Below are 13,429 nucleotides of genomic sequence, written 5' to 3'. Positions count from 1 at the left end.
GCTGTGGCCCTGCAGAAGAACCAGAGGCCCTGCAGTTCTGCTCCGCCATCCGTGGCTGAGGACAGGACGTGTCCTTCTCGCCAGGTGTCTCTGACGGTGGCCCAGGGCCATCTGCTCAGCCGGGTTTAGAGGACTCAGCACTCGCAGCGGCCCCAGGGGCTCCACAAATGCTTCTCCTGGTGATGAATGTGCTGAGCCCGGGACAGCGGGCTCCTTCTCCTACATTTGCCATCGCAGGCACCCCATTACCCTCCCTGGGGATGTTGGTGCTGGGGCTGTGCCGGCCCCTGCGTCCCTGTAGGGTCCGTGTGCCCAGCAGTGCGAGCACGTCCCCGCTCTGCTGAGGGCATCTTCCCCCCCCTCCCCTGCGAACACGTGTGCTGTGCCACAGCCGAAACCTCGCGTGTCCCTCAGACAGGTTTGTCATCTGGATTGTCACTGTGCGGCAAGGCCATGTCACTAATGAGCACATCCAGCGGGCTGAGTTGAGTGCCTGTGGTCACTAATTGAAAGCGTTCACAATTGGGAATTAAGCTGGGCTGGGAACGCTCCCTGCACTGATGAAGATTTGCCTTTCAGGAACTCAGCAGCTGCTCCGGGAGGCAGAGGCAGAGCAGCCGCAGTGCCCCAACCTGTGCTGGGAGCGGCCGGGGCACCGGGCAGGTGCAGGTGACCGTGTCCCCGCGGCCCATCCCACCGCGGCAGCCTGGACAGCTCGGGCTATGTTGGCGTGGGACGCAGCCATGAGGCATGGCAGTGGCATGTGCTGTCCCCTCTGTCCCCAACAGCTCGTCTGTGTCGTTTGCAGGGCTCGGATGATGCGCAGGAATGGTGCATGGGAAGGGCCTGGGTGACACCTGGCCATGCCGTGCTGCACCCGCGGGTGCCGGAGTCGCTGTTGCCGGCGCTGCCGCTGCCAGGTGCCGCGAGCCCTCATTGCCTGCAGCTCCAGCAGAGGTGGCTGCTGCTCTTCCCAGCGCAGGGCTGCTGCAGCAGAGCTGTGGGCTGGCTGCAGGTTTTCCTCTCATGCCTCACCCTGAGAAACGCGGCACCCAAACCTGCAGCTGAGGTGGTGCCTGGGGCTGCCAGGGGCTTTGGCTGTTTTGGGAGGTGTCGGTGTGATGTGTTTTGCCTTCAGAGGGCTCACAGCTTGTGCATGAATCTTTGCGGCAGCACCAGTGATCTCTCATGGAGGGTGAGCGGGGGCCAGGGGCTGCAGCCCCCACCTCCCATCGCTGCTGCCGCATCCCCCGGGACGGCAGGGACCCACTGTCCCCGTGGCACGAGCCTGGTCCCGTGCTCGCTGTGCCCTGCGGGGCTCGGCTGCCCTCGGCTCCCCATGGCAGCGAGGTCGGGATGCTGGTGGTGCTGGGCATCGTCTCAGCCCCCCGCAGCTCCCCTGTGTCAGTGTTACCACCTGCCCACCAGTCCTTGTCATCCCAAATCTTATCAGCACTGATTTCATATTTACTTCCAGATTGTGGATGAAAATGTTGAACATCATCATTCGATGATGATTCCCCATTGACAACTACTTTTTGAGACCTGTCAGTCAGCTAATTCTTAATCCTTTTAATGTGTGCTCTATTGATATTATATAGAGCTAATTTTTTAATCAAAATGTCATGTAATATTAAATCAAATGCCTAACAGAAGCCTGAGTATACCACAGCTTCTCAGTTGCATTTATTAGTTAAACTTTTAAATTGAAAGAATGAAACTGAATTTTTTGACAAGCCAAGTCCTGCTTCCCATGAAACTGCGCTGCCTGGTGCTGATCACAGACCCATTCGCTACCGGCCATGGCCGTTCCAGCTCCTCGCTGCTGCCTCGGGACGGACGCTGCAGAGGGGTGAGCGGGGTCACTCGGAGCGCACGCGGGGCTGGGGTCCCCGGGTGGCCGTGGTGCTGGGGCGGAGGAGCCAGATCGGCACCACTTCACCATTAAAGTGTTAGTGGGGAAATGGGAATTTTCTTCCATGCTGGATGCAGCCTCTGACCTGAAAACCACGGCCCAGCCTCCGCGGTGCAGAGCAAGCGCAGGCGAGCAAATGTGATATGACAGCCCAAGACACACCAATATGGTTACCAGCTGTCCGGCCGCCACTGGGCCGTACTGGTTGGGAAGGCGCTGCCCCAATCGCAGATGCAGTTCGAGGGGAGGAGGGGGGTGCGGGCAGGGACGTGCAGGCAGGCACACGCTGCCCAGTGCCGTGTTGCTGGGATGGCACCACTGCTCACCAGGGCCATACGAGCCCACCATGGTCCCCCCAGTGTCACCTGGAAGGGTGTTCGGGCACAGTCTGCCCAATGCCAGAGCCACCCTGTGCCATGGCAGATCCAGGGGAGCGGGGGCTGCGGGGACCCTGCAAAGCCCCCTGCCCAGGGACCCCTCACTGCTGCCCGCACGGGTCCTGCACGGTCCGTCCTGCACCAGGTGGCTTCACTGCTCTCTGCCCTCCAGATCAACCAACTCTTTGTAAATCTAAATTAATAAGGTTGCATGGCTATAGACACAGGAACATGCGCTGTATCTTGTCTTTGTCGATCAATGCATTATATCATCCCATAAAACTGATTAAAAAGCAGAGCAGTTCATCTCACCAGGTTCCACGTCTCAACATTATAAATTTCATATTATGGTTAATGATTGTCAGTGCAGATGGAGAACACGCAAGCTGATCAGTATTGTAGTTTATAATTAATTATTGGAGCATTGCTGCAGAGGACACTGAGGAGGGGGTGGCTGCTGATTAGCAATTTGTTATCCCTGTAACGCCAAAGAGCAACGTGGAGGGGAATTTGTGTGTCTGGCACTGCCCGTGCCCGAGAGCTGCTGCCAGCAGAGGGTCCTGGCTGAGGAACGGGGCACCAGCGGGAATGTCACCACACGTGTCCCCATCGTGCCTCTGTGCCACCGTCAGGGCACGGCGGGCAGCCTGGGGGCTCCCGCTCCCCTATTTCTCCTGCATCCCCGGGTGCTTCAGGCGCCCCGTTGTCCGCAGGGAAGCTGCACTGAACAGATGTCTCTGCCCCAGCTCTGGACACGGGCATGTGGGTCCCTCAGGCGAGACGGTGACCTGGTTGCCAGTGCCAGCTGCTCGGATGATGCTCTGGCACAAGACCCCTGCCCGGCAGCCCTGCCCGGGGCCACCCAGGGGCTGAGCCCCCCGGCCGGGCCGGGCGCTTTCCTCTGCTCAGCCCTGGCCACCCTGCCCCCTCCTGCTGCTGCCATCGTTTCATCACCCAGAGCAGAGGAAAGGCAGAAAATTCTCCAGGAGAAGAAAAAACAATCAAAAAACCCCAAACCAACCCTAAAGTCCCATTAAAAAAGAGCAAACATTGGCAAGTAATTGGATTAGGCCTTTATCAGATCTTCTCCTTTGCAATCATCAGTCTGTTCCTCCATGGGGGGTGCTGTCTTATCGCGGGGATTTAACTTTTATTGACTAATAATGATGCTTTACAGAGAGCGAAGCGGGGCCCTGCGCCGGGGACGTGCGGCAGCCCGGGGAAGCCACCGCCGGGGGCTGTGTTTGTCTATTTTCTGTTGCAGGGTTTAGTGTGGGAATGAGTTTGATCCCCCCAGCAACACAGTGATGAGAGGCACCAAACCGGGATGCAAATGGGCCCGTTCCCTGAGAAAACAGACTTTTTTGTTTGTTTTTTTTCCAAATAGCAGGGCAGCACGTGGGGCTGGGAGGAAACACCTTGGAGAAGGGACCTTGACTGCAAAGGGACCTGCGGAGCCTGTTTTTTGCCTAGTTCACCAGAAATCACGAGGAAAATCACAAAAACCCCACGCTAGACCAACTTCTATGTCTCAGCTGGGTCTCTGGGGGGGAGACCCTTCCCCACGCCAAACAGTAGCTGGGGCTGCTGAGGACATGGTGGTGGCCCCCGCTTGGGCACCAGTTAAGGGTCCCCAGCAGCGCTGGGAGGTGAGCAGGGCAGTGGGCGCTGGGGCTGTGTCCCCCCGCCATGGCAGGGTGGGCACCGGCTCCTCCGGGCTGCCACAGCATGGGGGGCTCACGGGGCCCAAACAGCTCCCGAGCTGCCACGTCCTGTGGGGGTGTCGGGGCTGCCTGTGGGTGGGTGGCCCTGGGAGCTGAGCAGGACCCCAGCTGCAGTCAGGGACAGGGACAGGGACAGGGACAGGGACAGGGACAGGGACAGGGCTGTGGCGGTGGCAGAGCTGCAGGGCTGCTGCTGATGGCCTCAAGATGGCACGCTAAGAGTGGGAACCGCGCACAGAACAAAGACAGCTCAGCCCAGCCCAGGCCTGGGCTCCATCCCCAGCCCCATCCCGCATCCCATCCCGCAGCCCCAAACAGGGTCCCTGTCCCCAGCCACCCATGGGGACAGCCGGGCGGGAGCTGCTGTGCCCCGCCAAGCATCGGTCACCGAACAGCACGTATGTCTGGACGGTGTCAGGGCAGAAAGGCGCCGCGGGAAGACGGGCAGCCCATGGGTCAGGGACCCAGCACCCGCTGTCAGCAGGTCCCACGGCACCGGGCATCACTGCACACAGCACCGTACCAACGGCACCACCGCTCGCACCGCGGCAGCGCTGGCTGTGAACCGGCATGTACACACACCAGGGTCAGTTAACCTGGGCACTGAAGGCGAGTTGTTATCTCCGTGTATTTGTCTGTATTTAGATGGTCTCTGAGAGGCCTCGTGAGTGATAACAAGCTCCTTGGCAGAGCCACAGCGGCTGCCCCAGCCCTCCCCCGGCACGGGGCAGCGGGACCCAGCACACCCAGCGCCCTCCGCACTGTGCCGGGCGCCACGCTGGCACGTCAGTCACAGCTCGGGAGGTGACAGGGCTGATGTTACGTGTCACAACGCCGCGTGTCTGCGGGGAGTTTGCAGGGTCTGGTTGATGTTCCAGTGCATCTTTCCTCGCAGCACTCTGAGCAGGGACAGTGGGACGCTGCAGCAGCGCAGGGACGATGCCTGTGGCAGGTGGCAGCACGGACCCGCTGAGCCCTTTGGTAGCGGGTACGATGCCGGGGGGTCCCGGCTGCCCCTGGCTCGATGTGCAGCCCAGGCTCTTTGCTGGGGTGGGGGCTCCTGCGGCAGCTGGCTGGTTCCTGCCCGGGCTGCTGGGACCATGGTCCTGCCGGGCTCCCCCACTATGTCCCTCCCTGTCACCGCGCCACGAGCCTGCACCACGAGCCTGCACCGTGAGCCTGAACCATGAGCCTGCACCGTGAGCCTGCATCGTGAGCCTGCACTGCGAGCCTGCGCCATGAGCCTGCACCGTGAGCCTGCACCACGAGCTACACCACGAGCCTGCGCCATGAGCCTGCACCGTGAGCCTGCATCGTGAGCCTGCACCACGAGCCTGTACTGCGAGCCTGCACCGCGAGCCTGCGCCATGAGCCTGCACCACGAGCTACACCACGAGCTGCACCATGAGCCTGCACCGTGAGCCTGCACCACGAGCTACACCACGAGCTGAGCCATGAACCTGCACTGTGAGCATGCACCACGAGCTGCACCACGAGCCTGCACGATGCTGCCGGGAGCGGGGCTGGGGCAGGAGGTGCCTGTCCCGCTAATTAGTGCGTGCTGAGGAGGAACTCGCTCAGCTCTGTCTGGCTTGACATTAAGACCTAAATTTGCTGTAAAACCAAATGGATACACACACCCACATCTCTAAGGCTTTTAGTTCAGCAACAAGTGAATCCATCAAAGCCCAGCACCTAATTTAATAGCAATAATGAAAGGTGTGCGTCACTATTAATTTAAGCACTCCAACATTAGCCTTGCACTTAGAAACCAGCAAGGCAAAGCTATTTACAAATGAATGTACCAGGGCAATAAATTGAAAGTACTGGTTTGACCTGTGGTGGCTGCTTTCTTCATTTATACATAGATATATTTCTATAGATGCATTTATTCCCATCTCTTTAGCAAGGCCTCCCTAATTAAGTTGAAGTGGCAGTGGAAGTGTGGCAGTAAGTGTGGAAAGAAGCTGCTAAAAACGTATTTAACTGATTATAAATAATCTTTGATACCATAAGGTTGGATAAGGGTTTGCAGTATCAGAGCAGGCCGCCAAGGAAGGCCAAGGAGAGCGCCGGCGGCAGCGGCAGCATTTGCACCACGCGGTTTGACCTCCTCGCGCTGCGGGAAGGAAAAGCGGCGCTGGGGCGGGAGCCCCCACTTGCATGGGGGGCCCTGGGGCGCCGGCACCAGTACCGGCACCAGTACCGGCACCAGCACCAGCACCAGCAGCAGCGCCGGCTCCGGAGCACCGGGGAGGAGGCAGGTGAGTGTCCGCGGGTGCAGAGGGGCCGGCCCCGTGTCGCCGCGTGTGCCCCGGGATGATAATGTGTGTTACGAGGAAGGTGTATGTCACCCACATTAAAGGAGTTTAATGTGCTCAGAGTCACATTATTGTACCCTTGTAGAATACATTATCTGTCACGCTGCTTTTACAGGCTGTCACCTCGCAGAAAGGCTACAGTGTTCCTGGAAACCATTATCAGCCTCTAATGATATTATCAAAATTGGAGCGCAGGGCGGTGGGGCCGGGAGGCGGCACTGCCGCGGCTGCCGCTTTCTGTGCCCACGGATGAGCCTCCCGCACGCCCGGCACGTGGGAGCAGCTGTGCCATGGGGATGGGGACGGGGGACAGGGACGGGATGATGGCCCCGCGTGGCCTGGCCGTGACACGCGGGGGCCGCGGGGCCGTGTCTCCCCGTGGCCGCTGCTGTGAGGCACAGGGGCACCTGCCCGACCTTCTGGGGCAAAACTGAGCGGCTGGAGGTGGGATGGGGCCCTGCGCCAGGGCTGCTGGGGACGCTCTGGCTGCCACCCGGCGCAGCACGGGCGGGTGACCCGGCGGAACCAGCGCCTGCGGCAGCCGCTGAATATCGCGCTTCCCTCACCCTGTCAGGTGAAATTAGAAAAAGGGAGCCTTCTTTTTTGGAGTGTAATCTTCTGTCTGCGACAAGAAGCCACATAAACTGATAAATTGCAGATTAAACGAGTGCCACACTCCACTTCAGTCCCTGGCTGTTAATTCCCCAGTTGTGCAATTCCCCGCTCGCAGGGCCTGTCAATTCCGGCTAATCGCAGGCGGCACTAAAACACTCTGCCCTGACAGCCCCGGATCAAGGAACCCCCGGCTCCTGGCTCAGGTGATTGCATGCATCGCATGCACAAATCAGCAATATGCCAGCAGGGCGGAATTATGTCCGATGACAGCCCAGACACGAGGTACATATTGCGGAGCCGGCAAGCCCCAGCCGCCGTGACAGATTGCGGCGCGGGGCTGCGCGCTGGTGCGGGAGCTGCCGGCTGCACCCACACACCCGGCACTTATGCCACGGAGCTGGCGGCACCTTGGCCGTGCTGCTGCAGGACCGGGCAGCGCCCGACCTGTCCCAGCCCCGTCCCTTCCCCATCCCTGTCCCCCGTGGAGCCGCCGCCCGGGCTGCCCCAAGGGGCTGGTGCCGGCTGCGGTGAAGCTGTTCCCGCACTGGTGTGGTTAATGGGCGATGGGGTGGGAGGGCTGGGGTTGGAGGGCACCGCGGGCACGCGGGACCCCGCTCTCCCCACCCGCGATGGGGGAGAGCCCCACTCAGCCCAGCCCCAGCTCTGTTTTAACATTTAACTTGCCGTAGTCTGTGATCCTGAAAAGCTTAAATTAATGACAGCCTTGCAGTTGCTCATTAATAATTGCTTCATTACTGTAGGCGACTGCATTCTCCTGACAATAATGGTGTTTGCTGGTGTATTTCTAATTATCTGGCATTTCAGCTCCCTAACAGAGCCCCAGCGCTGCCCGAAGCGAAACACTCTGGTTCCGCGGGAGCCCGGCCCGCGCAGCTCCGGCCCTTCCGGCACGTGGGCGGCTTCGTGAGCTCCCGCCATGTCCGGACCCACTGGTGGATTCTCAGCCCCCGCGGCACACTGTGGGGATGCTCACGCAAAGGTCAGTTTGGCCGCAGCGCTGCAGAGCGGGTGGGACGGGAACCCGGTGAGCGGGGCAGGTCCCGCGGGTGCGATTCGTCCGGGGTGCGTGGAGCCGGCGGGAGGTGCCAAAAGGGTTGGCGGTGCCGCGGTTGGGGCTGCTGCAGGCTGGGCCGCGCTGCTGCCGCGACGGCTGCGCCGGCGGCTGGAACGCAAGCGCCGCTGTCAGCTCCTCCGAGGAATCCATCAGGGGGCGGCGATGGGGGAATCGCGGCCCCGTCCCCGCGCTCGCGGTGCGGAAATGACCACTTGTGGCCCAGTTTAGCCCGAGCCGCCGGCTTGGAGCACATTACGGCATCGCGCGTGTTCCCCCGCGCTCCCCACCTGGGGAGGGGGCTCATTTGTAGTTAAAAATCTATTGTGACTTGTCAGAAAAATGAATAAATGAGCACATTATTTTTTCATTTTGGAGCTCAGCATCTGTTTGTCTAATCAAGAAAGAGAACTGGGAAAGTCAACCAGGGCTGACGCACACATTTTATTTAACTTTTCCTCTGTCAAAGGAGTTTAAATGTGTAATGAACAGGCCATGGTGATTTGAAATATAATCCCATTACTCTGATGAGATTACCAAGGCTGTGAGAGTTCACAAATCATGCTTAGGGTTTTTAGAGCAAACAACACCCTGTTGAGATTTTTTCTTTTCTTGCATTTAAGCAGAGGTGTGTGGGGAGAATAAAACCTGACAGTGCTTAACCCTTCGTGCTGCGGCAGTGTGGCGGTGCCGGAGCCAGCGCGGCGGTGCCGGAGCCCCCGCTGTCCTGCCCGGCCCCCACCCCGCTCTGCCTGCGCGTCTCCGACTCGTCCCAGCGCCCGCACCGGGGAGGCGGCACTGGGATGTGATTTAAGGGGCCTTAATTTTAGCAGCAGCAGCAGCAGCACCCAATACCGCACGCCGCCACAGCAGCGCATTTCCATGAAATTCATGGGCCCATTACAAACATGTCTCCATAAATAACTCCCCCTATTAATCTCAGGGCTGCACCCAGGGCTGTGTGATGGTTTTTGCTGCTTGTCCCGGTGCAGGGTGGGTGCAGGGGCAGCGGCAAAAGTGCCTGGGATGCACCAGGCTCCTGCCACCCAAACCCCAAAGGAGCCTCTGGCTTGGACCCCCGGAGCTGACGGCAGAGCCGGCGTCAGGCTGCCCAGCGCACCGGGGTGCGGGACGTGCCAGCGTCCTCTGCTCCAAGGTGGCTCTTTTGGTTCCCAGTATGCTGATGGGACGCAGGAGGGGGGACGCGCTCGTCCCCACGCGCTGCGGCTGCTCCAGCCTGGGCCATCCCCACCTGCCCGACGCCCCTGAGCAGCAGAGCCGCTCATCAGCATCAGCTATTTTATGCTTTCACAGATCCCAGACAGCCGCCCAGCCACCCGGGAGCACAATGAACGACGGTGGGGTCTCAGGGTCACCCGTCTCCCCTGGTGGACTCTCACCAGGTCTGTGCCCGTGACTTTTCTCAAGCGCACGCTCTGCTCCGTGAGGTGCAATGGGCCGTAAAGCCCCAGGTGCACGTGCAGCCGGGTCCCCTCCAACAGCAGAAGTAGGAGAAGATTCAGCAAAGCTCCGGTGCCTCTGGCAGCTCGGCCGTGAGCAGCGGCCGCGTGGCGCGCAGCCGCCCTCCCGCCGGAGCCGCGACGGCACGGGAACAGCTTGCTTTGCTGACCCAGTTGAATGCCCATCTGAATCAATTAAATCTACAACTACCGGGAAGGACCAGCCCGTGCTGGGTTTGCGTTCGGCTGCGCACAGATTGCAACCATGAGCTCTGATTTAACCCCTTCAGCAAGCACCAAATGGTGGAAACGTCTGTTCGGAGGGAGAGGCTGTTCAGCTCCTGAAACGCTGGACGGTTCCAGAATTTTGGGATGGCTTCCTCCACACCATGTGTTCAACTGGATCTGGTCTTTGAAAGTAAATTCACGTCTTAGCTGCAAACAGCCCTTTCAGAGCAAATAAACTCATCCGGGGCTCCCCAGCTCGGCTGCTCCCCGGACGTGCTGCATGTCCCGGCTCCGCCGCACGGCAACACCGCACGTGGCACAACCGGAGAGACGGGGCACCCGCACGTGTCCGGCACGGGGCTCTGCGCCCACGGGTAGCGCCGCAGTTCAGCCAGCAGAGATCTGTTTGTTACGTGAGTCTTCAGGCTTTGCTGAAAGCAAAATGCTGCACATATGGAATAGCTACTGGTAACACATAAATGTAAGTGGGTGGCAATAGCATCACAATCACGGAGAAAACGAGACTTCTCTAGCTTCTGATATCAACGTAGGCAATTTTTGAGCTCAGTTTAAAGAATTGAAACTACATGGCAAAAGAACATTCACATAACAACTTTAATGTTAAATAGTTCACAAAGTTGGTTAAAAGAGTCATTTACATTGCATTATTGAAGGGTCTCTCCCCATTGCATCTGTGCTGCATTTGCACATATAAAATATTACAAAATGTAATATCACACTATAAAATACTTTTCTCTTGTTTTGCAGATACTGTGGAAGACTGCAGAGCGAGGCCGCGGCTCCCGCGGCAGCGCCGGCACCGCTGAACCTCCACTAACCCAGAACTCAGACCGCAGCCGGTGAGGGGCGAGCTCTCTCTGCGTTGCCCCCTCAGGCCCGCGCTGAGGCTCGGGCAGTTTTCTGGGTACGAAGGCAGGACGCCGCCAGGTCGCAGCGGCAGGAACCTGCTCTGCCCGTGGGACCCGCCGCCCCCACCGCGGTTAAACACCCCTCGGAACCGGCGGCATTTTGGTGACACCGAATCCCCGGCAGCCGTGCGGAGCTCCGGCCGTGGAGCCCGGGGAGATCTCTGAAGGACACCTCTGGTGAACTGAACCAGAACCGCAGCCTGGTTCCCAGTAATCCCCTTCACGTGTGGACAAGGCCAAGATAGTTACAAATCCCGGTACAAAGCAGGTCTTAATTTTTATTTTTAAAGAACAATAATAAGAAAAAGCGAAGGCATTTCCCAGAGTCCCGAACGCCGCGGAGCCGGCGCGGCAGGCCGGCGCTCCTGCCCGCCGCCGAGGTGCTGCCTGCTTTCAGAACACTGCGGTGACTGGAGCAAACGACTTCCAGTAAAACGTACGCAAAGCTGAAAAGCACAGTTGAATAAAATATTTCTGAACAAAACAAACCACAACAGACTCGACTGTCTCAGCGCTGCCTCACAAAGCAGCTCCCTGCGCCGGCTGCTGTGCCCTGGCTCACGGTTGCCTCCTGCACTTCAGCAGCAGCAGTGAAACCATCTGGGACTGCAGCCTCCCCCCAAATAACTGTGCATCATATGGGCCTTGGAAAAGATTACATCTGTTTATTAATAGTAAAAATGGATACATTTGTCCTACATTTTGTTTTTAGAAATTTGATCATGTCACAAGCAATACCTGTGTGTACGTGGGTGTATTACAGATGTATATAATTTATTTTAACCAGGCTGTGAAATAACATGTAATCACATCTCTTCTTGTGATTGTACATAATACAGTAATTAAATGATGCCAGTCTACGTCATTCTCTTATTTCTAATCAAAGGAACCTGAAGCGTAACAGTCTTCTTTCCGGCTGATATGGCTCTTTATTTTGTCACGGGGAGGCCTCCCGTGGCCACCGCGGGGGCACCTCGGGCGGCGCGGGCGGGACGGCGGTGGCGCGGCCGCTCGGTACGCGCAGCAGCGGCTCCCGTGGCGCTCCGGCCCGGCAGACGGGCTCTCCTGGGCCAGGCCTCACTGCGGCCCCGACTTCTTCTCCTTCTGGAAGCTGAAGCTTGTTCTCCTGCTCAGTTTTCTTTGTTTCTGAGCAAAATAATCTGCTCTGGCTGTGCTTGCTCGCGACTCCAGAATATAGTTAACCTGCAAGACACAAACCGGTATTTAACATCGGTGGCGCTCCGGTGGGGCAGCCCAGCGGGCAGGGCCCCTCTCCCGCCCAGCTGAGCCAGGCTTTAGCAAACCCGGTCCCGGCGGTGCAGAGCACCAGCAGCAGCAGAGCCGGCCCTGGTCCCACTGTGCTCCCACGTCCCCTCCCCACGTCCCACCCGTGTCACCCGCACCTCCGGGACACCGCGGGGCAAAGCCCCGGAGCGCCGGCCTGACACCCTCACGGCTTCAATAAACACCCTTATCAGCTTCGGTAGAGGGATTGTTCCCTTGCCATGTTTGCATACTCGGCTCATCTCAGAGTTTCCCTGTGTTTTGGCACATTTTACTTGATGAAAGCATTTTTAAATGATATTTAACAAGCCTGCTATTCCCTAAATTTATTATCTCCAGTGCTTTGTGATAATCACATAGATAATTTTAATGGAAGGTTAATGCAAGAACCAAAAAGATAAAAATGCCCTTTGGTCTGCCATTAGCTGGGTAATATGCTGTGCCTTAAAACTTGCACAATTTTATGCACTGTAGAGTGTTTCACTTTCATTCCATATTACAGCTTAAGGCATAAAAGTGTAGGGAGTTTTCACGGTCAATAAAGCCTCAGCCTTTCTCACTTGGTCCTGTGAAAACCCGAACCTGAGAAGTGGGATTTCTGAGACTGCCAATACGGAACTGAGAACAAACCGGCAACCTGTGCATGAAACCAGAAAACACTCACTATCAACAACCTGCGAGCCAAGGAAAAGCTGTGCAACAATATTTCCCTCTTGAACATTCACATCAGTCCCAGCGAATCTTCTCCGACCAGTCTCGGATGTGCCGAGTGCTCTGACTACAGCAGCTTATTTAAGATAGAGTAGGAACAAAAGACTTGGCCTAACGGTTCAGGAAGTGAGTTGAAAATCCCCAAAATACACTCACCTGCTACATTATTAATAAAAATTATCGTATGTCAGTTACATAGCAATCCTCCAAACTCCACGTAGCAAATCAGAGCAAACGTAACAGATGGCTTGCCAAAATCACTGCTCTTTCAATTCTGGATTGCTATAAAATATTAGTTTGTGGAAAATCCAAATTAACCATTCCAGAGTGCAACAAAAATTTGTTTCAGAAAATAAGTCAGCGTGTGTACTGAGCCACAGGAAAAGCAAATAGATCTGATGGGGTACTGGGTGGAAAAACAACCTTTTGGCTTGGCACAAACACCCGCGTCCGGAACAGACGTGACGGGCACAACGAAAGCTGGTGCGTCCCTATGAAATCCCACAGAGAACTGGTGTCTCCGTTAACTAGAGCCAAACACACACGGGAACGCAGCACAGAAGCGGCGGTGCCCGCGCGGCTGCTCAAACAGCAACGCGGCAGCGCCCGGAGCTCCCGGCGCCCCCAGAGCCCCCGCTCGCCCAACAAGGGCTGAAACACCCCTCCTGGGACACGTTGCCATCGAACACTCACCTTCAGTACAATTTCATTGACAGTAGCAGCGTCTGATTCAAAGTAAAGGTGTTTGTAGTCATGATTGCTTAGATATGTAAGTTTAAATATTGCATGACCT

At 57.5% G+C, this 13,429-nt stretch overlaps 1 protein-coding gene across 6 annotated transcripts in view; it reads right to left on the bottom strand.

The window, feature by feature from the left end:
* Positions 1-10,893: 10,893 nt before the first annotated feature.
* The window catches only part of MAPKAP1 (MAPK associated protein 1), a 79,985-nt gene continuing 77,449 nt past the window's right edge, over positions 10,894-13,429 (bottom strand). For all 6 annotated transcript variants that reach the window (XM_065035346.1, XM_065035350.1, XM_065035349.1 and 3 more), the window contains 2 exons: positions 13,330-13,427; positions 10,894-11,844 (listed from right to left, as the gene is read on the bottom strand). In XM_065035346.1, the coding sequence (XP_064891418.1) occupies positions 11,719-11,844; positions 13,330-13,427 (224 nt within the window). In that variant the 3' untranslated portion in view covers positions 10,894-11,718. The remainder of the gene's footprint in view (positions 11,845-13,329; positions 13,428-13,429) is intronic.

This window comes from Columba livia, chromosome 19 (assembly GCF_036013475.1).
Source record: "Columba livia isolate bColLiv1 breed racing homer chromosome 19, bColLiv1.pat.W.v2, whole genome shotgun sequence".
In the NCBI taxonomy this organism is placed as follows: domain Eukaryota; kingdom Metazoa; phylum Chordata; class Aves; order Columbiformes; family Columbidae; genus Columba; species Columba livia.
The sequence above is the reverse complement of the archived record's forward strand: the minus strand, read 5'-3'. Positions and strand labels throughout refer to the sequence as shown.